Here is a 21,016-nt window from a genome sequence, read left to right on the forward strand (position 1 = left end):
GGCCTCTTGGTGGGTCATTCATGGACCCGCCACGAACGGGGTCGCCAACTCAGCCGGAAGTTGCCGCGGCGCGATAAGCACGTCCTGACCGATCCTCGGTGATGTGGCAGTTCTTGGTGGCCCTCAGGTTCTGCAGTGAAGCAACGCCTGAGGTGGCCGGTCTGCGTGTACTAGGAAGGGGTGCTCTCTGATCAGAATTATACCTTCGTATGAGTATTCTACATCCCATTGTGATCGCTGTATCACTGCAGCATCTCCAGCTTCGGCCACTCAACTCCAATTTGTCAAAAAAAGGCCAACCTCTCAAGCTCGTTACGATGGACCTACCCAGGTTCTGATCAAAATCGTTGTTCGACAGAAAGCAATAGCTACCAACAGACTTGCATTCAAGCAATACACCTATGGTGTGATGGTCCCTTCCTATCCTCATATCCTTGGCCTTGAAGGTGCGGGCATTGCCGAATCCGTTGGTGACCAGGTGGCGGATCTCGAAAAAGGTGACGAGATGTACGCTTGGTACTCGGGTAACCTAGCTGGCAAGCCTTGGGGTGGAGCCTTTCAGTCTCATGTGATTGTCCCAGCTTGCTTTGCAGCCAAAAACCCAGACTGCATCTCGATGAAGCAAGCTGCTTCACTTCCGTGAGTGGTTGCCAGTGTGGCACTGGGAGACGTTACTGTACATACAGTACATATCAATCAATGCGTTTTACAGGGCGTGTTTCCTTCACGGCTGTCACGGGCCATCACGCTTGGCTTGGCCATCAACTTGCCTTCTCTTCTCATCGAGACCGAAAGCCATCCCGCAAAGTCCATCTTGATCCTAGGCGGATCCACCGGTGTTGGATCGAATGTGGTTCAGCTATGTATGCTGGAGCAATTGGTGACGCCGGAGACGGTCAGCCAAGCTATATAACCCAATCTTCCAGCGTAACAATGACATGCCCTCAGAATCCCCAAACAGCTCCACACGTCTGTCCGAGGACGTCCCCGCCTTTCACCCCATTCACAGACATGTACTGTACTTTGCATTCAACTGTGGCGCCACGCAGACCACCAATCAGATTTTCCAGTCATCATTGGCTTTCTGGGGTTCTCACTAGCTGCCCTGAGCTAGAAGCTGACCGTCGTGTATCCGACACGAGGCGATTGTGAATGCAAGATTGTGTATGTGCTGCTGACAGGGCCAGCTTAGCTGGTGCTTCGTTCCGTCCAGAAAGATAAAAGGGGCCAAAGTCGTCTCCCCCTCTCTTTCGTTCATCATCCCATCCTCTCCACATCTACAAACTCAACAGTCACTCCAAGTTGCTTCTGTGGACCTTCTCCTCTGCTCACCAAGTCCAACCAGCACCATGACCGAATCCTCCAACAGCCCTTCGCAGACTACCAGCAATGGCACCACTGCCTCCAAGGTCTGCTACACTGATCCTTCGGCCGACGTCACCCTCGTTTCGACTCCCGAAGGACGACACTTCAAGGTCCAGTCCTTCTGGCTCAAGGCGAACAGGTGGGTGTCCAATTCGAGAGCTCCCTGGAGATAGCTGCTGAATGACCTTTCGGCGGCTGCTTCACGCATCTACCTCCCCATCTTCACAATTTCTGCTCCACCTTCTCCTGCCCGCCCCGCCTCGCTTATGTTCACTCTTATACACAGCGCCTACTTCCGCAAGGTTCTCAGCTCACCCGAATACCATGGCGATGCCATACAGGTTCCCGCACCTACCAAAGTCCTCAAGATCTACCTTGATCTCTGTCATGTTCGACACCTACCTCCCAAGCTCTTGTGGTCGGTCCGAGAACCCCTCTTCAAGCTATGTGACGAGTATCAATCCCCCAGTATCGCCGAGCGAGCCCTCTTCCACTCCAGCGAATGTATGGACAAGGATCCCTGGCAAGTCTTTTGCTTGGCTTCTCAACGACGCAATGTGGGGCTGGCGAAATCGGCCCTCAGGGCCATGGACGATTCAATGACCCATGTCAACGTTACCTCCATCACACCTGAGCTCGCTTCGGGCGTGACGATGCCTTTCCTGCTCGGTCTGTACAATGCTGCCCTTGAAGGTCGAGTGGGTCAAAGCAACGGTTACGCCAACGGACATGGGCATGGCTACGACCATGACCACAATCATGGTCAAGACCGGGATGTCACAGTGACCTGGAAGGTGATCGCGGAGAGGTTCCATCCCGTCATGGGGTGATGAACTCCCCCCTCACACCTCCAGGCTCTGCCATGTGAGCGAGGGACAATATTTTGCTTGATATCCAGCTCATGAAACCCGAACAGCATCGTCGGGCGATGATATCGTTTGGCGAGGATGACTGTGCCGCTCAAAGGTGTGTGCGTATGCGTGTGTGCCTTGACCTCGTTGCGTGTCGGTTTCTTGGTCGTGGTATGAGAGTTTTCAGCTTCGAGGTCAATCGTATCTTTTGTATCTCCTCTGTCTTGCTTTGCGATGTCAACGTTTTGTCAGCTGAAGCTCGAGACGGATCGGAGTAGCCAAAAGATCACATCATCTCGTACAATCTGCCCGCATTGTCCACCTAAGATTGGATCTGAAAGTAGGCCGCTACACCATGCCAGCTCTGACTCGTTGACTTCTTGTACCTCCATACAGCCCTGACCAATGCCATGAGGTATGGCAGCGGTACGCTCTTGGCCATTTCATCTGTTACTTTAGTTAATCCAAAACTGTACAGTCCACCAAGCGAGACATCCATACTCTCGACGGATTTTCTAGCGAGAGGCATATCGCCAAATCTCGCGGCAATGACGAATACGTCCCAAGGGTGCGTATGAGTGTACGCTTTGAGTCGGTGAATGAGTCGATACTGTATCGAATGACAGCCAAATCCATCCATCATTCCTGGAATAGCCTTCAAGACCTCGAATGGGCTGAGTGTTTTCGGTTCAGGAATGTTGCGCATGAGGTCTAAGAAGACTTTGAGAGTTTGGGAGGTCGCGTCGATGGGAACCGGGATGGAGTCTTCAGGTTCAGGTCCAACGTGGATATTGGGAGACCTCAGAAGATCGTGGAAGAACGAGCTGGAGTCTGAGTCAGCGCTGAAGGACAGGGACGGTGACACACTCACCTTGATGCTTTGAGAACGAAAGAGTGGACTCTGAACAAGACATCGTCGTTCGCTTTGAGGACGATATCTGCATCCGCTTCATTGTAGTCTTCATGAGTTTTATCGCGTCTATTATCGGATGCATCGTTGGAAGAAGAGACGCGGCGAGGCATGATGGATTGAGTGAGATGTCGTCAGAGGGGCGTGCTGAGATGGGTGAGTCTGACACAGTGAATCTCGGACGGCGAGTTGAAGGTTTTTTCTTGCCCTCTTGGAGCTGAAAGCCACGTGTAATTGGAGCAATGGCGGAGGGCTTGGGTGAGGCTAGACATGAGTGATGGGTAAGAAGGAGTGCTGGGTGATGGGGAGGTGATGCCAGGCGACGTTGGGGATGATGAAGGCTACATCGGACGGAAGGTGTGAGCGCTCGCCTTTTGCAGGTCAGTGGCCTTATGGATCACACGCTTTCACCTGGCTCCAGGTTACATTGCCACACAGATTCGACCTATGCATGCTTCATTGTCGAAGATGTCGAGGTTTATGGTTGAAGCAAACATCTTCGAAAGGGATCTTCGCTCAATTTCGCGAACGACACGTGTGATTGGGGGGGGGGGGGGAGGGGTTTGTGGCAGGGTCTGCCTGGCATAAGGGGTGCCCGATGAATTATTGTGAGATCATGTTGAAGGGGCCTGTCTTGATCTTTTTCCCAAGAGTCTCCGGTTCTGTTTCCGTGCTGAGGACCTCACTCGGAATCGTATGTCCTATCTGTTTCGAAGATTCCGAGGTGAGACGGAACCAAGGTCCGCACTTCGGAAACTACGGAAAGTGCGGTCAGCCCCCGGTAATTAAGGACCTGGTAGGACATCTAAGGACGTAGTGCGCCCGCACTTTGGTCCGCACTTTGAACGCAGTTTGAGCTGATTTGGAGTGGGTCCGGAGCTGAGTTGGAGCATAGTTGGGAACACATTCATCCTCGTCACGGATGCATAGGGATTACCACACATACAGAGGGGGCTCTTTGGGAGTGCGTGGCGCTCAGATGGTGCAGGGTATGTGTGACGTTAAGCATCTGGGTAAGGGGGCGTGCTGGGATGAAAGTCTATCTCAAACCTCTCTCACAGTGCAAAGAGTGTCACAATCATGTCACACGATGTCACACGGACGAGGACAAATGTCACACGAAATGTGACAGGCGTCTGTCTTGTCTCCGGCCCGTAACGTGACACGAACTGAAAAAGTAGTTGCTCCAGATTCCTACACCATATGCCTTCGCCGATTCAGTGGAGTTCAGTCATGGTGGTGTAGACATCCGGAGGCGACTTCAGCTACGCCTCAAGGACGATTGACATGCACAGATATCTTGCTCGCACGCGACGCTTGGTGAAGGTTCAAGGGTGAGCACCCTTGGCTTCAAGACCGTGTACATGTCCATCATCATGTCCACCATCATATCCACGACTCGGTCCACCATTATATTTACCATTGTCACCACTATCATAACTCCCTCTGGGTCCACCTGTTCCCACTAACATGTCTGCCACTGGGTCAACAACTGAGTCCGCCGAGTGGGTCCACCACGGAGTCTGCCACTTGACCCTCGTGTCCGCTGCTTGAGTTCTTCTCTAGGTGTGATACGACAGCCAAAGCTTTCAGTGTATTAGATATATCCCCCAAAGGAGGTGATCATGGAAGTCTCTGATTCTCGCTCAGCCGTATCCATCAGACCTGACATATCTATGATACATCGACATCTGACTCGTACGAACGCTGAGTCTCTATCTCTATCGTCACCTCTAACACACCTTACATGTGCTTTGCAATCTCGCTGCTCCACCCTTTCGCAGATTCGAATCCATTCTTCCCCTCTTGGAAATCTTCAAACGCATCTTGGACCTGCTGAGCGGTATTGACGACAAACGGACCGTATTGGACGATTCGCTGGTTCAAAGGTTCACCCGCGACGAGGATGAACTTGGTCTCCTCATCTACTGCCGCACCATTGGAGTATTTCTCAGGCCGGGTAAGGGTGACTCCAGATTCATCCGGGGATAGAACGAGCAAGTTGTATGGGTCATACGGGAAAGGCTCGTCCCCGATTTGCAATTGACCAGACTAGACTAGAGGGGAATGTAAGCATCCGTAGCTTCTAAGGTCATGTATGCTCCCAGGAGTCACTCACCATAGACGAAAGCTGTCCATCCTTTTGGAAGTGGTTGATGGATTTTGACGCCAGGTTTAGAGAGTTTAACGTCAAAATACCAACAGCCTCCGACTGGCCTAACGAATCCCTTGACATCGTGAGATTCACCAGAGATGATGCTGATCTCGTATCCATCTCGTTTCACTGTAGGTATACTGTATTGGGGAAAATGGCATTAGATCAGCCTCAGGTCAACGACGAAGACAGAGAGCACTTGAGCGTGAGACAAACAGACTCACTCTGCCGCTTTCTTCTCTTGATAGCTCGGTTCGATAAACTTCTGAGCTTGTGGTCGGTCTATCCACAGTTGAAATCCACGAGTCGGTACGGCTTTAGCTGAGTCAGGGTCGAACAGAGGCATCTCGGCGTGCACTACGCCTCGGCCCGCCGTCATCCATTGAACGTCGCCAGGACGGAGTCTACAGAAACGACATCAGTATCCAATCTATCTGACCGCCGTCCTTAACACGGGGGACAGAATGGGAGGTGGCAGGGTGATGGGAGGAAGCCTGTGAGAAGACCAACCCCCCAATGCTCCAAATGCTCATCGTACCCTCGAAGTCTCTCCCACCTTACCAACACACTCACGTTCCTCGATTGCCCATACTATCTTCGTGTTCGCTTGCCCCTTCCAAGATGTACGTCACGGTCGTCTGTCCTCTATGAGGATGGTCTCCGAATCCCGCACCTTTCGGTATCATGAAGTGATCGAGCATGAGGAATGGCGACAAGTTTCGAAGAGATCGTGACCCTATACTCCTCCGGACGCGAGCCCCGATTCCTTCGGATACTTCATCCGCGTAAACATTCTTGAGGACAGAACGCGAGGGACCAGAGAAGCTTGATGAGCTGGGACCTGTCACGGTGGCATTGACATTGGCAGTGGCAGAGGACGACATGGCTCGAGATGCAATTGGTGTCGTTGATCTGAACAAAAGAGGAATAGATTTGATGGTTGTGGATGAGAATCGGTTCATGCAAATTTTGAGGAGACGGAATGCTTGAAAGGCGAGTCAGTTGCCTGTATATATATGTCTCTTGCTGATATGATGATGAGGAGACGCTAGGACATTCCAGACAACAAGAGAAAGCAAGCTTTGTCGAGCCTTTGATGCGAGATCTCCCTTCAGTGTTGGCTAATCTAATCTCTTGGTCATCCGTCGGAACTCGTGACCAAAAGTAGTAATTTCCGTCCTTCCGTCGGGATGCACTTCCGCAGGAATCAAAGTACCCATCTGACAAAGAGTGGTTCATAACAAGATACGGACACAGGCGAGATGATGCATTGAGACACGAGGCGCCTAGATCCTCCTCAGAATTATACCTGGAAGCAATCTCGCTATGAGACGCCATGCAGCAGCGAAAGTGAAAAGTAACAGGGACAGGGACGACAGATGTTGGCTGAGGCGGGTGAAAAATGCTAACCTTACGAATGAAGGATTGGTGGGTCGGTGGGTCGGTGGGCCGGTCTTTGAGCCGAATGTGGTTTTGTCTGTCCAAATGTACAAATAAGGCTGCAGTAAGCCTCAAGAGAAGCAATAGAATGTCCTTGTATGAGAGATTCTGACCGAGTGTCTTCCTTGAGATCCTGGCGAGGAGCGGAATTGGGGGGAAATCATGCGGTAGAGTTATGCAGGGTATCGAGACGAATGTGCCGCCAAAGTTCAGGCAGGAGCCGATATGTCAACTGGTGGGCCCACCGTTCAGACCGCTCGCTCTCCAGTATACCTGGATTGGTGGCCCGAGAAAGACGCGGACTGACTGTGCGGTAAACTGGCACGATGACCACCTCGCTGAGGTGAAACGGGTCCAAAGTCTGTCCAAAAGCATCAACAAAGGGGTGCAACGGAACTGCCGCCGGCGCGACTCACCTGAATTGGCAGACAATCGATGCTCCCTATTCCTGGCAGCGCCCATCGAGGAGCTGGTCCCTTCCATACTCCTCCTCTCCCTCATATAATCATTCCCATCATCCGGTCTCGGTGAACTGAGCAGCTCAGGCATCTGTAGCATCATGCGTCTACCTTGATGAGGCGCTCCGCTGATATTGACTGGACCGATGGTGTTCATCGATATGGTCGAATAGGGTCTAGGGAAAGGCGACAGAGAGCTGGAGATGTATTGCCTCGGCGCCATCCCGTTGAAAGAGTGAGCATGGCTCGGAGTATAAGTCGATGGATTCGGGGAAGTCGCTCGGGAGGAGGGTTCGCCTTCGCTCGGAAGGGATGGAGATGGAGCTCGAGACGAATGGCCAGTCCCGCCACTCGGGAAAGTGGGCAAGGCACCGGGACCATTACTTCCTGCCAGACTCGATCGTGAAGTTTCGTGCCTCAATCTATCCACAGACGTCTTGTGTCTCGGTGGATTTGATCGACCAGACGATGAGCCGGATTGAGAGCTAGAGTCAGTCTCTCGTCGAGCAGCGCCCGCGAGAGGTAGCGGACCAGGACGATGGAACGGGGACTCGCTGTCATAGAGCCTGTGAGCGGGGATACCTACGCCAGCGAGATTGCCGAGATCGGTCGAGGCTGATCGTGCGTGGATGCCTCCGCCCGGCGACAAGTCGTGACTCAATGGTGGAGATGGTTCAGAGGCAGGAGTGTAAGCTGACACGGGCGCCATGAACGGGGATGTTGTCGGTTCCCCTGACCCTGATGATGGGGTTGCGATGGGGTATGTAGAATAGTATCCTGACGTCGAGGGATCGCGAGAGTGAGCGAACTGAGAGGAAGGTCTCGCAGCGAGCACTGAGGAAGGCTCAGCAAGGGCTACAGATTGGGTGGTGCGGTAAACTCACGGGTAGAGTAGGAAGATTGACGATGGACATCCGCTCCGGCTGGCTCGAATACACTGGGAACTATGCCCGAAACGCTGGCTCTGTGTCTGGAAATGGACTGAGAGTTGTAGGCCATCTCACGGGGTGGCCTTGAAGAGAACGCCATGTCAGTAATGAGGCCAGGCTGAGCCATAGCTCGACGAGACTACTCACGGTGGAGGTACCCAGTTCTTCTTATCTCTGGCTCTTCTCCAGCAGAGGAATATCAAGACGAGGAGGGCCACACCGCCCGCAGCACCTCCTGCGATACCCCCGATTTCACCTTTGCTAAAACTTTTCGTCGAGGTCGCTGCATCGTTGGACAATGCTGTGGCGGCACTGGACGAGGAGGAAGATGACTGGGTTGAAGATAGGGAAGATGGGTGAACGGAAGAGATGGCGGATGAGATGGTGGAGGAGGACGAAGGTACATGAGAGGTGGAAGAGGAGGATGCTATGGAAGATGAAGGGTGATAGGATGAGACAGCGGCAGAGGTACCCCTTATCGGGTCCCCAACAGCTGCGCTGGATGATTGAGGCATGGGGTAATTGTTGTTATTCTGCGTCGATGTCTGCGGCTGTTGTTGCCCAGCACCACCACCACCGTTTCCTCCTTGCGCTTGAGTCGTAGGTGGCGTATAGGTATTCTGAGGCGGAGGGTTGTTACTCATCTGAGTCAATGTGGTCGTTGAGGGAGGCGTATAATTCGCAGTAGGTGAAGAATTCACACTCGTTGTGCCTCCATTGTTCCCACCACCGCCATTACCACCACCGCCGTTGTTATCCTGCTTGGAAGTCGTTGGCTGTTGTTGTTGAGTGGGGGAGTTGTTACTTCCTCCTTGACCACTGCCGCTACCACCACCACCACCGTTGTCTGTCGTAGGTTGAGGTGTAGTATTTGCAGGTGAAGTTGGTTGATCACCTCCGCCTGAAACGTTGCTATTCGCAGCCATCGTGACGGGATGTTCTGGGGGAAGGGGGGGGAAGGAAGGGAGAAGGGAGAAGGGGGGAGGGGGGTGGAGGGGAGTTGCTAGCGCAGATGGAAAAGGGTTGCGCAACAGCTACAGGGTCCTAGCAGATCCCAATATTTTTCTCGTGCTGCTGCTGCTGCTGCTTCTGCTGCTCTTGCTTTGTATGGGAAAAAGTGAATGGATGAATGGTGTATAAAAAGAACGTTGGTGGTGGAAGACCAGCAGCACTGCCTCCAGGATTCCACGGATAGAGTTGAATGATGACGAAAGCTTGACTGACAGGTTCGAGAGAGAGAGCGAGAGACGGACCCAAACCCCTTATTCTCTCAACGATACTCGAGCATGGTCCACTGCTGCTGCTGCTGCTGATACTATCACCAAGACTGACATGATGTCAAAAAAATGGGAAAGACTGGTTTGCTTGAAGTATGTATTATTTCCGTTTACAGTGGCTGGATCATATGGGGGGAGGGGATTTGCCCCGGGGCTTTTTTTCTTCCTTCTCCTTCTCGCCTGCCGTTCAGAGTTGCTGGAATAATATTTGGGGGAGGGGGGGGGGGGGGGGGGGTCGCTGCTAGTGCCACTGCTACTCGCTGCTACTGCCCTGTGACGGGGAAATGTCCAGTAGCTGAGTCTCAAAAGCGGGAACAGAGAGCTGCTGCTGCTGCGATAGGAACAGGTGTCTAGCAAAAGCTGCAGCTGCGTGAGAACTCGTACACTGACAGCTGCCATATGACACACACCCCGTGCCTGAATCGGGGAGATATAGATGATTAGGATACCCCTTTTATTTGATAAAGAACAGAATTCAAATACACTATTACCTTTCTCTCTTGCTTTTCTAATATCCGTACTTTCCTCCGCCTTCCCCCCTTGGGTGTCGGCCCGAATGTCTCCGAAGGAGAAGCGGAAGAGAGAGAGGGGCTGGTTCACGAAGAGAGAGAGAGCGAAGGGGAAAAAGAGGGTGACCCCCATGACAAGGTTTCTGCAGTGAGATGTACGTCAGGGGCGGGGATCAACGATGTGGCAGCAGGTCTCTGTCTCTCTCTTCTGATCAACATCTCCGGCGCACGAGAGATGTCACTCCTTCGGGGGGGGGGGGGGTCATACATTCTAGCTACATGCACTTCCCTTGGGGCACCATCAAGCTAGTCTCCGAGAGAATCGATGAAAGCTTGGACTTTGGGTAAGAGATCGTATCGCCACTTGCGCCAAACAGGTGTCAGGTCAGGTAGAAGATGGCGATTGGGCATCCCACGCCACATTGAAAGCTCACCTTGTTGCTGCAGCTCTGAGAAGAAAGCATGTCATATCAAGCGATAGGGGAGAAGAACGAAACTGACCAGCTTGTCTCTCTGTGGTACACGTGCAGATACCTTTTCCCAATCGATCCGGGTCTGATGATATGTGTCAAGCGTCAGCGTGGCTAGAACATACATACTGATACGGCTACTGCCACTCTTGTCTCACCGGTACGATAAACATCGTGTCCCATAATGCTCTCACTTCCTCACGGGTCCAAGCACGAGCCTTTCGACCTCCCTGGTTGGAAGCGATCTCCCTTCTCCTGCTGCTGACTTGATCAGGGCTTGTCCTCCTGCCCTTATCGACCCGCCTTGCCCCTTCCCCACGCGTTCTTCTCGTCAAAGGCGGCTGCTGCTGACTCGTCTCGGCCTCTCGCTCCTTTTCTGATTCAGAGTCCACCACGATAGCCAAGCTGCTACTTCTGCCTGATCCTGTTATGACTGGCGTCAACCGGTTGAGCGTACGATCGGGCGTGACAAAGTCTGACGAGGACCATCCAGGTTTTCGAGGACCGATCCCTGGAATAGGGTAAGGTCGACCGATAGATGTGCGAGCTTTGATGTGGGGTGTCTTGTGAAGTTGGCGAGGATGTGCGGACTGGGAAACAGGATCACCAGATGACGAGATAGGTGCGGACATCTGTGGCGGCTGATCAACCTCCATGGCCTTGTGCAGTGTTGCGGAGGGGGCCAGTAGGGGTTGAAGATGCTCTGTGGATCTCGGGCTGACAATCTTCAGTTCGAGAAGTGAGGCTTAGTGTCAACTATCCAAAGACGAATCGACATGGGAGCCATTCCTGGTACATGGTTACAGGACCCAGCGATGCGGCCGTCCACAACCTTTTTGCTCTCGTCATCATCGATACCCTGTGCCTGACAACCAGGGATCCCAAAGCCTCATGTCGACGGTGTGGCCTAGGATATCGCTTCGTCTCCAAGGAAGTGAACAATGGGGCAAAGTAGTGTATGCTCACCACATCGAATCATCCCTCATCTCTCTCCTTCTTGCCCCCTTGACCATTCTTCCCATCTCAACGTTCCTATCCTCAACTCCTTGCGTCAAAACAACCCTCACACCCTCACACCCTCACGCCCTTCACTTGATTCGTGATTGACCATGGCAGGCAAGAAACGAGACAGCTCGGACATCTCTTCGCCCTCCGATACGTCCCCAACCACGCCGTCCAAAAAGGCCAAAGGCAAAGCAGCTACATCATCACCCGCCAAGGTCAAATCCGAATCGTCGAGCTCAGGAGACAGCGGAGAAGTGCAAGGGAAGAAGACTGGACCGTGGTTCGGCGAAGAGCTAAGGATGCTTTACAGCATCATGTGTCCGAAAAGGGTCAGTCCCCGAGGTCACGCCACCACGAGTAGAATGGACATGGACATGTGCTGAGAGGAAAACACCATAGACCGGGGTGAAATGGGACGAAGTGGCCGCTCAGATCCCTGGGAGAGATGTGAAATCATGTACGAACAAGGTGAGGTCATTTCCATGACGGATGAAGCTGGAATGCAGGGAGTCGTGCCAGGACCAGTGCTGACCTCACACAGTGGGCCAGGGTCCAAGGCAAGATCATGGAAGCCATCGAGGCGCTCGGCGAGTGAGGCAACCAGTGAAAAAGCTCGCTGTTCAGCCATATCCACACATATCCCACCAGTCGAACGATCTTACGAGATAATGCCAGTGAACGACATGCATGCGAATCTTCGAGGGATCTCATGGAAACACAGAGATGTCTCTCCTTGAAGCGTACGAGCTCGACTTCGGGGAGCAATGCTTACTGACCGTGAGACTTGTCAGCAAGCCGTGATGTCCGAAAAGCTGTATCCCCCACCTTGAGTTCTCGGCTTACTCCTTGACATAAGTCGTACTTCCGTCCGCACTTCGTTCGGACCAGTACAGCAAGTCTAGACGGATCCGTGAGCATTAGTCCAAGTGCAAATGCGTGGGAAACAGACGTGAACCCACGCTTCTTCAGTGGGTGCCTTTCGCTCGCTGTATAAGTCGTCTTGAAACCCGTATTGGTCGTGGATCACTGGTCGCAGCTGGTGTTATTCCAGGAACTGTGATTAACAGAAGAATCGACATAGGCCGCATGCGGGACTATCAACAACGGTGCATCCATGTCAGCGATCGAGGACATGACCACGAATGCTACATGCTCACCGTCTATGTCGTTGACGACCTTGCATATTCCACTACTGGACATTGCTGATGATTCGCTTGAGGGTTTTGTAAGTTCGTTCAGGTGCGGCGAGTGGTGAAGTACCAGGGTGCAGAAGGTGCCAATCCGACGTTGCAGGCGCCGGGTTTTATATCCAGAAGACCAAGCTTCGTTGGAGAGACTTCCCAGAATCGTAAGGATAGACGAAGCGTGGGACAGCTTCGAAGACTGCGTTTGAAAGGAGAGAGTCTTTCCGTTCATAGCCAGGCGCAGTGGGCAGACGTCCGTCGTGCAGAGCCGCGCACGACGTGAAAAGCCCCTGGGAGAATAGTGCATGACCTGAGCGAGAGCCAGCCAGAAGCGCCTCCTCTTGTTTTGCATGTGTGAATGCGGACGCGAACCGAGACCAATGGTTGACTGGATTCGATGAAAGGATCCAGAGAGGTGTTCAAAGCTATAATTCTGATTGGACGTCGACCTGCTCACCGTGGACAAGCTCAATTTTGATGATGTCCTTGCCACGAATCATGATCATTCCAGTGAATCGGCCTGGACCACGTCGAAATCCCCATGTCCAGCCTTGAAGAGTCTGCATCCAATTGGAGCTGGAATCAGATTCAGAGGAGTGTGTAAAGCAGGAAGAGGGAGTGTTTGAGGATTCATGAGGTTGGTGAGCGGCATCTGTAGTTGAGACGGTCTTGAGGTTCACCGCTTGCTGAATATCGCTGATTGTCGAATCATCCTTTAAGGCTAGCGAGGTTGTCTCCGTCTCTTTGCTCCTCCGTTCGCTCCCTTGCCCATCCACTCGAGTGTCTTCCAGAGCTGCCACCATCTCTTGAACGTCGTTGGAACTACCCAGGCTTTGCTCCGTGTCCCCACGTTCTGATCCCGAATTTTCTCCTTGCACACCCTTGGCTTCCTCTCCACTGGTAACGGCTGGTCCGAAGTTCTCCAAATTCGCCCAGAATGACCAATCGGGTTCTCCTTCCAATCTCTCTGAACGAGGTAACCAAATTTCCTCTCTGTCTCTCTGAAGAACCTCCGCTTTGGTCCTCGGAGCAGGTTGAAACTCCTCGGTATCATTCAAGATGATATTCATGTCTCTGTCTGTACAGTGAAAGTAGCCTGAAGGTCCAACGATCAACATGAAGCACCGGGGGGGTCCCAGAGAGAAGGTTGCCTGACTCACCGATGAACATGCGTCCATCGTGTATTGTGATTGCCAAGGGTCTCCCTAGGAGCTGTCTTAGGTCAGAAGGGCCAGGTCCAAGGCCATGGACTGAGTCTGAACCGTCATGACTTTCTGACATTCCTAAGACAGGGCGGGAAAGAGGTAAGAGGGATGGGACTAAGACCAACTAATCCAATGATCGGGCAGCATCGACAGAATTCTTTACGTAAATTGTTTTGAACCTCGAATGGTATGATGAGACCCGTCGCGTCGAGCTGGTACACTTTTCAACTGTGCGCTGGCGCTGACGCAAGGCGGCAGGGCACAGATGGAGAAGGGACAAAGGGCGAAAGCAGATGTCCTCCTCTTTGACCCACGCTGACGTTCCAGCTGCTAAATTGAGATCCTTCTGAACGATAGCATTTAGTGCCACTAGACAAAGCCGATCTACATTTCCGTGCCACGCCAGCCCAAGTTGGAGCCTAAGAACCAGTGGTCCCCTCGTCGTCAAGAAACCCTCCCAAAGCACCTGTCCAACCTTTCTGACACCCAGCGTACCAATCATCAAATTGTTCAAATCCCCATCGAAAACCTGCACATGGTCCTCTCTCCGTGACAATACGCCTGACTCTTGTCCGCAAGTCCTGATCCCGTATACAATTAGACCACCAATTGTCCAAGCTCTGGCCGTGCATGTTATGATGTGGGGCGGGAGAGAGATCGATATATCCTTCCGAGTGGAGGGCCGTGAAGAACAAGATGAGAAGAGGAACGTGAGGTTTGAGGAGAGGGAATTCAGACAGACATTTGAGGATACGGGTTATGCGGAGGAGGTTGTGCGGGTGATGATAGAGGTTAAACACTGGTGCAAAAGTAAATTGTGAGCAGCCATCGCATGCAATGCTGAGAAAGCGTCCACTCACATCGCTCAAGATGATCGACTGTCAATCGCAGATGGCCGTTGTTGAAGTCTATCCCGTAGAAAGCGAGCATCTGTAGAAGGAGTGAGCGAGTCTACATTTGGCATCGTATCTGCTCTCTTCTATATCAAACGCACCATCCTATACGAGCGTAAAAGTCTCGCCAAGACGGCTCTATCCGAGCTCATCATCTGAATCTCATGAAGTTGAAGCGGTCTCGATTGATAGTTCAAACCCTTCTCACGGATCGGGAAGAGCCCTGAACGTGAACGTCTCTCAGAGATCATCCAGGATATGTCAGAAAAAAACGCGGCCAGCTCACATTGGATGTACCCGCTGGATACCGCCTTCAGCCAAAATGGAGTTCGACTGGTTCACTGAAGACTCACTGATTCAGTTCTAATTCCTCGTAGTCCTTTTCGAAAGCCGACATGAACTCTTCGTATGCCATGTTCCCAGGTTGCATTTTCCCCGTCCCACGGTAAAAGTCAAGGTTGACATTGGACTCGAGGTCTGGCGTGAGATCAGGATACTCAGCGAGGAAATCGTCGATATCTGACAGGAGCAGAGAAAACAATCAGCGGGGGGACAATGTAGCCTGGTGGAGGGCGTGGCGCAGCAAGGACATTGCTGACCTTGCGGACGGTTGGTTAGCCGTCTTATTTCGCTGTAGTCTGCCGAAGCAGGATGACCGGATTGAAAGGCAATCGAAGAACCGCTCGGATCACCCAGTATGAATCCATTCCCCGAGAATGGTAGGTGGATATTATTCGCCATCTGAGCTGCTCTTCTTCGATTCGCAGTGAAGCACAGTATTCTACGTACAGCACTCGACATGTATGTTGTAGACAATGTACGGTTTGGCAGACCAAATGATGGTCAACCTCCACCCAAGCGATCCCCGGACCGCAGACACGTGGTAAAAATTGCTTAGGTAAGTAAATTCTGGGACTCGACATGTTCCAAATTACCCAACGTCCGCACTTCATTGAACAGTGATACCGACCTCTGCTCGAGCACAGGAACTCGACTCTCCTCTATCCACCATGTCGTCCTCTTCCTTCATGGTACTCCGAGCGAGCTCTTCCCGTCGAAGTATAAGCTCCCTCGTCCATATCGATGCAGGAGGACGACGACCCAGCCATCGTCCAAAAGATCGTTTTCAAATTGAACCTGTCCCTACCTCCATCACCTGTTCGCGATCCTTTACTTCTTCAGCATTCCGTCATGCTTCTACCACGACAGAGAGTGCAGGCTCTAAGGGAACTACCAAGCAATCGGCGTTCCAAGAGAGGATGGCGAAACAGGAAATGACGATGCAGCAATTTTCTCAGAAGAAGAGAATTCAGGCTGAACTTCATCGAAGGCATGCCGGATTATCTTTTCCTCTATTCAGTGGGTCACCGCAGTCCTTTTTTCCGCGCCACTCCCCCCTTGTCATTGGTGATCTGCCATCGGACTGACTCTATGGGTGAACTAGATGATCTCACGTACGCTCCCCTGACTCTGGACATGATCTTGAAAGGTCTGACGACACCTGGAAACCTCTGGAGACATCTTCGTCACAGATGGATGCGTGACGATATAACGATGAATATGTGAGAATTTGATGGCGCTCGGACCGCATTGATGAGTCTTGGTCACTGACGCGCACTTATACAGGGCGACACAGGCGGAAGGTGCCACGATCAATGCGTTGAAACCTGATTACGTCCCTCGTGTACTCAACCCGTACCAAAAGGTCAAGCACTGGCTCATGAAGCGAGGAGCAACGGATGCCCCTGAAATCGCTTACAAACCGCAAATGCGATATGCTTCGTACTTGGCGAGAGCGTTCGATCAGTGGAAGATCTACAACGAGGCTTTGGCATCGTGAGTCTCAAGCTGAGACTTCGAATGGGATGTGAATTCCTCTGACGGTGTCATCTCTCCAGCCGAGATACTGCTCTTCTCGACCAGGTTGCTGTCAATCCTGCCATCAAGCTTGGTCATGTGCTCATGTCAAGTAATCGCATTGTAGACTGGCAAGTAACCAAGGAATTCGCAAAGCCCGAACTGCTCTGGATGAGATTAGCGTCCGAGGATGAGCGTGGCGTGTCAGCGTATTTTCAAGTCTGTGTACGATTCGACACGGAACAGGTGAGTCAGACGACCATTATACATGATATCTCATGCCGTGCGCGTCAGACCATTACGACAGTCGAAACCTCTGCCAGGCCCGAGCTGCCTGTCGCTCCTACCGCTGCTCCGGGCAAGCGAGTCCCCGATTGGAAGCTTAGGGAATACCGCGATGCCATGTTGAAGTACCAATACCAACTCGCTACCGATCTCCATCATCGACAACAGGGTGATATGGTGTTCCCCGAAGGAGTTGGTATAAAGAGTCTCAAATCGGTACAAGGTCTTCCTCGACACACCGAGACTAGTCGAGTGATCGATAATGTCGTGTTCCAATTCACGACAGCCGAAGCGTCTGGTCCTTGGAAAGTTCGCGAGAGGGTTCCTAGCTATCCACCTCATTACATGATGACTGAAGAGGCCTGGGAGGAGTTACAACGAAAGTCTTTGGAGACGGACGAAAAGATGGGTGTACCTTCCACTTTGACCATCCACCACGTCAACACTAGCGAGTGGAACAAGCGGCAGCGATTGGAGGCGGAGCAAGGCTCACCAAGTGATGATCAAGCTAAGAGGATCGGTGCAGGGGCTCAGTAGTCTTGTAAAGCATTCATAGGGCCTCCCAAAAGGACGTTGCATGAGGACCGGTCGACATAGATTAGCCGCATGATAGAGGAATATCTTCCACTGAACAGTGGACAGATCAAGCCACGCTGATGCTATGCAATGGATGAAATGCTGCGTTACAAGAGTATTGACGATGCTAAAATACAACATTCTGTTCCAGCCTTGTTGGCCATCTATGCCAACGTCTCTGAGGTAGCGTCGGGGTTTGTACGTGGTATCCAGCCATCCTTCCTACATCTATCGCATCGGACCCAAACCTTGTGCTGATCGTTTCCTGGATTCCACCTTCCAGAGGTCTTTACAGTCGTCTCTAGACAAGATCTATGCCATCTATGTTCACACGAATGGAGTTCAAAGTCCTGGCCAGAAGACTCGGCGACTTGTAACGGGGAAAGAATGGAAATCGTCTGTTCAGGATCACCTTCCACTTCTGGGTGATCCGAAGTCGGCGCTTTGAAGCATATCGGGGCATCACATCTCCATCCCAAGGCCTTTTCCCTCGTTTCGACCCATGCGTCGAGTGTTTCCCGAATCACAGCTTTCGTCTGCGGAAGTGTTGGCGACGGCTCGCCTGATGGTTCCTGTGTGTTGGGCGGCGTAGCTGCTGTGGTATGAAAACGTGCAGGAGGTTGAGGATTACCAATGTTGATGACCGTCTGGAAATGCGGGATGGGATGAGGTGGACGGACATGAGACGCTGGGAATGGACTCAAAGTCGGAACTGGAGGTAAGAACGGTGCGATGATAGGTGCTCGCGGAGCTTCTGCCTCAGATCCATGAAGATTCCCGTTCGAGGGATCTGCAGCGGCCGGTATTACTTGAACTGGATTGTGCCTATGAACGGTCTCCATGTTGATATGCACTCGTCTTTGTGGTAGTGGTCGACCACCACCGGGGAAAGATCCCGGCATTTGAGACGTGAATGACGGGCTACTGGGCCCAGCGGCGGATGATGATGATTCAGCCCCATCGCTGGCGTTGCGTGTCATTGGAGCTGGAGACGATCTCAGTGGGATATCGAATGTCTGCGTAGGGGGTGAGAGGAAGACGGATGGTATTGGGGGGAAATGCTGAGCAGGAGTACGTGGTCCCTCAGCAGTCGTTGGAGTAGAAGGATTCGCTTGAGAACCTTCAGGCGGTGAGGCACCGTCTGGACCAGGAGCTTCACCCGTCAGCGTCAGGGTCGGAACTGGCACGGGCATATGCCAGACAAAGGTGAATTGAGGAATTGGAGCAGTATCGTCAGGTCCTTCGACGTTCTCACTCGGCGGTCGACCTCCATATGGATGTGTTCTTGGTCCAGCACCACCTGGACCTGGTCTGGATCTCCCACCGCCTGTCCGTGTCGAACCCCTGAGCGTATGTAAAGGGTCCAGATCGAGCCTGCAAGTCGGACACGTATGATGCGATTCGAACCATGGTCGAAGGCATCCAGAGTGGAAGAGGTGATTACACGGCAAACCTTTGATCCCAATATCATTATCGTTCTGGATCGTCTCTTCGTTGAGACCCTCGAGACAGATCGCACATTTCCATCCTGGTTCTTCATCGACGTCTCCATCCATTTTCTGTTCAGCTGAAACCACCATGTTGACACGATCGAATAGACCTTTGGAAATGGGTGGCAAGGATCGGATGAGCTCCTCTGCCGCTTGCGGATCAGGTTGTTCAGATGGTGGCGGACCATTGAATATAGACATGAAGAAGGTGAAGCCAGGAGTGGTGTTTGATCCCGGGGCAGGATGCGCGTCTAGATCAGGTTGTCCGGTTGATGATGGAGTATTAAGCGGCTGTCCAGCGCTATTCGCAAAAGGGGGATGAAAACCTGGTGGAGGCGGTCCAAACATGATACCACCCGGTCCGAACCCCATCCCCATAGGAAAGATGGGATGCATGTGACCACCTGGTCCAGGTATCATCATGGGTATTGGTGGAGGTCGAGCATTGTTACCTTCTTCAGCAGTTTCATTAGTTACAATCGTGTCAGCCGTGTCTGTCGTTGCCGCTGGTAAGGAGGTAGTCGTTGCCGATCCGATTGATGGTGGAGTTCGGACGGGTGAGTCACTCGATCCACCGCGTGACGATGGATCTCTCGGTGGGCTGGACATGACAATCAAGTGAGGAATCCCGTTGAGTCTGTCATGTGCACTTGATCTGAAGGGAGTCGATCTCGCTCGTTGACAGTTGCTGAGCTGGGTCTCGGTCGTTATTCGATGACAAAGGGCGGGAATAGACTAAAGGAGGAAGATTCCAGCGTCCGCAACAACAAAGTGGCGAAAGTCAGACCACGTGGGATTTTGGACACCGACGGACGGTTTTCTGATTGAAGGCCATCACCAAGTGTACACGATTGACAACGACACCAAGGATGAGCCGTAGAGTGGCCAGCAGTCCATTCACGATCTCTCGTTTTGGTCTTCCACGTAGTCTCATCTTTGCCAGACGTTTTCTGAAACTATTTGCAGCTGTCGGACTCTTCACAACGACCATCTTTGAAATCAGAGCTTGCGATGGATTCTCCATGATGCCCACGATCAACTGGAAAGGCGATTGGGTCTTGACATCGCCTATACCTTACTGGTCACCGTCATGGCTCCCATTCAAAAAGCAGATTTCGAGAGGTGATGTGGTCTTTGCAGCTAGTCCGACGGACCCACGAGCAACTGTCTGTAAGCGAGTCATTGGGATCGCGGGCGATATCATCGAGGTGGATCCCAGACGTGGAGAGGGGTTAGCGAGAAAGAAAAGAATGGAGGACAGGACGTGGGTAACGATACCGAAAGGTCAGGTCTGGCTAGCTGGAGACAATACGAGCAATTCGACGGATTCAAGAGATTATGGACCCGTACCTCTGGCTATGGTTCATGGACAAGTACTGGCGAGAGTGAGTCGTCAGACCAAAGTCTACCGATAATGATCAGTTTGATGAATTGAGATCATAGGTCTGGCCACTGCCTTGGAAACGTTTCGAGCACGAGCCAAAACAGATCCGCTGACCGCATCCCTGTGAGCGTTTCTCTGGACGGCATGTGTCCCCGAGACGACCATCGCCCAGACAACACGGAATGTCAATTACTATTTACTACCTCGGGTGTGGTGTCCCTCATCGTCCTCGCAACGCCGCCGATTCGGACCTCACGTCAGCTCGAAGATATTTTCGTTCCCAACCCTCAAATCCTCTCGCAGCGGGGCCTACATCACCTTCAGCCAGGCTTCATGCTCCTACTGTCCCACGGATCCTGTATTGCCGGTCATCGTGGCGCCGGATTATCAAAAGGGTTCAGCGCGTGCTTGGAGATCGAGTGAGGCCAGTCCATCATGTTCGCGTGGTCGTGTGAGTGTCGAATGTGGTCTGTAAGTCGCTTGAGAGAGGGCTGCAGCCTTTTGCCCTTCGTCCTGGTGACAGCTACAAATAGTATCTGCATCAGACCAGTTCTCGATGCATCACTCTATGGCCCTAAGAGTCCCCATCTCCATGCGATGCCATCTACAATCCAGTACATTCGTTTGCTCCAGACAATAGACACGGCGCAAACCAAAAAAAAAGAGAGAAGAATTGCTTCCGTCTCGGTTAAAACGCGTTTGGGCCGCCGCCGCTGTCCTTGTTATTGATGAAGAGTAGTGGTGAACATTTTCCATTCCATACTCGACTGAGA

The 21,016-nt window shown here is 52.3% G+C and overlaps 12 protein-coding genes across 12 annotated transcripts; 5 read left to right on the plus strand and 7 right to left on the minus strand.

The window, feature by feature from the left end:
* Nucleotides 1-1,349: 1,349 nt before the first annotated feature.
* BD324DRAFT_652945 (hypothetical protein) lies at nucleotides 1,350-2,316 on the plus strand (the record flags this gene model as incomplete). The annotated part of the gene is made up of 4 exons (XM_022018581.1): nucleotides 1,350-1,504; nucleotides 1,652-2,159; nucleotides 2,220-2,229; nucleotides 2,282-2,316. 4 exons carry the CDS (start codon nucleotides 1,350-1,352, stop codon nucleotides 2,314-2,316), a joined length of 708 nt encoding a protein of 235 aa, XP_021868922.1.
* BD324DRAFT_634474 (hypothetical protein) lies at nucleotides 2,207-3,666 on the minus strand. Its single transcript, XM_022016732.1, has 3 exons — nucleotides 3,088-3,666; nucleotides 2,282-3,040; nucleotides 2,207-2,229 (listed from the first exon to the last, which is right to left on the minus strand). Exons 1-2 carry the CDS (start codon nucleotides 3,237-3,239, stop codon nucleotides 2,539-2,541), a joined length of 654 nt encoding a protein of 217 aa, XP_021868923.1. The 5' UTR covers nucleotides 3,240-3,666; the 3' UTR covers nucleotides 2,207-2,229; nucleotides 2,282-2,538.
* Nucleotides 3,667-4,869: 1,203 nt separating this feature from the next.
* Nucleotides 4,870-6,165, minus strand: BD324DRAFT_582891 (RmlC-like cupin domain-containing protein; the record flags this gene model as incomplete). The annotated part of the gene is made up of 4 exons (XM_022013586.1): nucleotides 4,870-5,178; nucleotides 5,253-5,421; nucleotides 5,506-5,685; nucleotides 5,855-6,165. 4 exons carry the CDS (start codon nucleotides 6,163-6,165, stop codon nucleotides 4,870-4,872), a joined length of 969 nt encoding a protein of 322 aa, XP_021868924.1.
* A 366-nt stretch (nucleotides 6,166-6,531) lies between these two features.
* On the minus strand, nucleotides 6,532-9,483 carry BD324DRAFT_634480 (hypothetical protein). The gene is made up of 4 exons (XM_022016733.1): nucleotides 8,256-9,483; nucleotides 8,064-8,191; nucleotides 7,138-8,013; nucleotides 6,532-7,082 (listed from the first exon to the last, which is right to left on the minus strand). The coding sequence occupies exons 1-4, from the start codon at nucleotides 9,032-9,034 to the stop codon at nucleotides 6,970-6,972; spliced, it is 1,896 nt and encodes a 631-aa protein (XP_021868925.1). The 5' UTR covers nucleotides 9,035-9,483; the 3' UTR covers nucleotides 6,532-6,969.
* Nucleotides 9,484-9,595: 112 nt separating this feature from the next.
* On the plus strand, nucleotides 9,596-10,123 carry BD324DRAFT_634481 (hypothetical protein). The gene has a single exon (XM_022016734.1). The coding sequence runs from the start codon at nucleotides 9,822-9,824 to the stop codon at nucleotides 10,044-10,046; it is 225 nt and encodes a 74-aa protein (XP_021868926.1). The 5' UTR covers nucleotides 9,596-9,821; the 3' UTR covers nucleotides 10,047-10,123.
* A 77-nt stretch (nucleotides 10,124-10,200) lies between these two features.
* BD324DRAFT_652949 (hypothetical protein) lies at nucleotides 10,201-10,996 on the minus strand (the record flags this gene model as incomplete). The annotated part of the gene is made up of 4 exons (XM_022018582.1): nucleotides 10,201-10,257; nucleotides 10,329-10,343; nucleotides 10,396-10,449; nucleotides 10,523-10,996. The coding sequence occupies 4 exons, from the start codon at nucleotides 10,994-10,996 to the stop codon at nucleotides 10,201-10,203; spliced, it is 600 nt and encodes a 199-aa protein (XP_021868927.1).
* A 477-nt stretch (nucleotides 10,997-11,473) lies between these two features.
* On the plus strand, nucleotides 11,474-11,964 carry BD324DRAFT_652950 (hypothetical protein; the record flags this gene model as incomplete). Its single annotated transcript, XM_022018583.1, has 3 exons — nucleotides 11,474-11,698; nucleotides 11,769-11,837; nucleotides 11,911-11,964. 3 exons carry the CDS (start codon nucleotides 11,474-11,476, stop codon nucleotides 11,962-11,964), a joined length of 348 nt encoding a protein of 115 aa, XP_021868928.1.
* A 281-nt stretch (nucleotides 11,965-12,245) lies between these two features.
* BD324DRAFT_127013 (hypothetical protein) lies at nucleotides 12,246-13,877 on the minus strand. The gene is made up of 5 exons (XM_022011975.1): nucleotides 13,714-13,877; nucleotides 13,011-13,649; nucleotides 12,527-12,961; nucleotides 12,329-12,463; nucleotides 12,246-12,267 (listed from the first exon to the last, which is right to left on the minus strand). Exons 1-4 carry the CDS (start codon nucleotides 13,832-13,834, stop codon nucleotides 12,393-12,395), a joined length of 1,266 nt encoding a protein of 421 aa, XP_021868929.1. The 5' UTR covers nucleotides 13,835-13,877; the 3' UTR covers nucleotides 12,246-12,267; nucleotides 12,329-12,392.
* Nucleotides 13,878-14,018: 141 nt separating this feature from the next.
* Nucleotides 14,019-15,468, minus strand: BD324DRAFT_634494 (opioid growth factor receptor conserved region-domain-containing protein). The gene is made up of 6 exons (XM_022016735.1): nucleotides 15,251-15,468; nucleotides 15,005-15,170; nucleotides 14,938-14,951; nucleotides 14,753-14,874; nucleotides 14,619-14,688; nucleotides 14,019-14,557 (listed from the first exon to the last, which is right to left on the minus strand). Exons 1-6 carry the CDS (start codon nucleotides 15,450-15,452, stop codon nucleotides 14,178-14,180), a joined length of 954 nt encoding a protein of 317 aa, XP_021868930.1. The 5' UTR covers nucleotides 15,453-15,468; the 3' UTR covers nucleotides 14,019-14,177.
* Nucleotides 15,469-15,597: 129 nt separating this feature from the next.
* BD324DRAFT_634498 (hypothetical protein) lies at nucleotides 15,598-17,468 on the plus strand. Its single transcript, XM_022016736.1, has 4 exons — nucleotides 15,598-16,010; nucleotides 16,096-16,213; nucleotides 16,278-16,487; nucleotides 16,550-17,468. Exons 1-4 carry the CDS (start codon nucleotides 15,662-15,664, stop codon nucleotides 17,328-17,330), a joined length of 1,458 nt encoding a protein of 485 aa, XP_021868931.1. The 5' UTR covers nucleotides 15,598-15,661; the 3' UTR covers nucleotides 17,331-17,468.
* On the minus strand, nucleotides 17,469-19,579 carry BD324DRAFT_634500 (hypothetical protein). Its single transcript, XM_022016737.1, has one exon. The coding sequence runs from the start codon at nucleotides 19,466-19,468 to the stop codon at nucleotides 17,534-17,536; it is 1,935 nt and encodes a 644-aa protein (XP_021868932.1). The 5' UTR covers nucleotides 19,469-19,579; the 3' UTR covers nucleotides 17,469-17,533.
* A 149-nt stretch (nucleotides 19,580-19,728) lies between these two features.
* BD324DRAFT_583115 (peptidase S24/S26A/S26B/S26C) lies at nucleotides 19,729-20,274 on the plus strand (the record flags this gene model as incomplete). The annotated part of the gene is made up of 1 exon (XM_022013595.1): nucleotides 19,729-20,274. One exon carries the CDS (start codon nucleotides 19,729-19,731, stop codon nucleotides 20,272-20,274), a length of 546 nt encoding a protein of 181 aa, XP_021868933.1.
* Between the last annotated feature and the right edge of the window lie 742 nt (nucleotides 20,275-21,016).

This window comes from Kockovaella imperatae (assembly GCF_002102565.1).
Source record: "Kockovaella imperatae strain NRRL Y-17943 chromosome Unknown BD324scaffold_13, whole genome shotgun sequence".
Lineage (NCBI taxonomy): Eukaryota > Fungi > Basidiomycota > Tremellomycetes > Tremellales > Cuniculitremaceae > Kockovaella > Kockovaella imperatae.

Excerpts from the sequence above, each read along its gene's own strand:
- BD324DRAFT_634481 (XM_022016734.1), top strand. The coding sequence starts at position 9,822 with ATGATTAGGATACCCCTTTTATTTGATAAAGAACAGAATTCAAATACA.
- BD324DRAFT_634498 (XM_022016736.1), top strand. The coding sequence starts at position 15,662 with ATGTCGTCCTCTTCCTTCATGGTACTCCGAGCGAGCTCTTCCCGTCGA. Across the intron at positions 16,011-16,095 it reads ATTATCTTTTCCTCTATTCA|ATGATCTCACGTACGCTCCC; the intron begins GTGGGTCACCGC and ends TGGGTGAACTAG. Across the intron at positions 16,214-16,277 it reads GACGATATAACGATGAATAT|GGCGACACAGGCGGAAGGTG; the intron begins GTGAGAATTTGA and ends GCACTTATACAG.
- BD324DRAFT_634500 (XM_022016737.1), bottom strand. The coding sequence starts at position 19,468 with ATGTCCAGCCCACCGAGAGATCCATCGTCACGCGGTGGATCGAGTGAC.
- BD324DRAFT_127013 (XM_022011975.1), bottom strand. The coding sequence starts at position 13,834 with ATGTCAGAAAGTCATGACGGTTCAGACTCAGTCCATGGCCTTGGACCT. Across the intron at positions 13,650-13,713 it reads CGATGGACGCATGTTCATCG|GCTACTTTCACTGTACAGAC; the intron begins GTGAGTCAGGCA and ends TTGGACCTTCAG. Across the intron at positions 12,464-12,526 it reads GGTCGTCAACGACATAGACG|TCCCGCATGCGGCCTATGTC; the intron begins GTGAGCATGTAG and ends CGTTGTTGATAG.
- BD324DRAFT_634474 (XM_022016732.1), bottom strand. The coding sequence starts at position 3,239 with ATGCCTCGCCGCGTCTCTTCTTCCAACGATGCATCCGATAATAGACGC. Across the intron at positions 3,041-3,087 it reads TTCGTTCTCAAAGCATCAAG|CTCGTTCTTCCACGATCTTC; the intron begins GTGAGTGTGTCA and ends CTCAGACTCCAG.
- BD324DRAFT_634480 (XM_022016733.1), bottom strand. The coding sequence starts at position 9,034 with ATGGCTGCGAATAGCAACGTTTCAGGCGGAGGTGATCAACCAACTTCA. Across the intron at positions 8,192-8,255 it reads AAGAACTGGGTACCTCCACC|GCCACCCCGTGAGATGGCCT; the intron begins GTGAGTAGTCTC and ends GTTCTCTTCAAG. Across the intron at positions 8,014-8,063 it reads TCAATCTTCCTACTCTACCC|TGCTCGCTGCGAGACCTTCC; the intron begins GTGAGTTTACCG and ends AGCCTTCCTCAG.
- BD324DRAFT_634494 (XM_022016735.1), bottom strand. The coding sequence starts at position 15,452 with ATGTCGAGTGCTGTACGTAGAATACTGTGCTTCACTGCGAATCGAAGA. Across the intron at positions 15,171-15,250 it reads GCTAACCAACCGTCCGCAAG|ATATCGACGATTTCCTCGCT; the intron begins GTCAGCAATGTC and ends TGCTCCTGTCAG. Across the intron at positions 14,558-14,618 it reads AGTCGATCATCTTGAGCGAT|TGTTTAACCTCTATCATCAC; the intron begins GTGAGTGGACGC and ends CTTTTGCACCAG.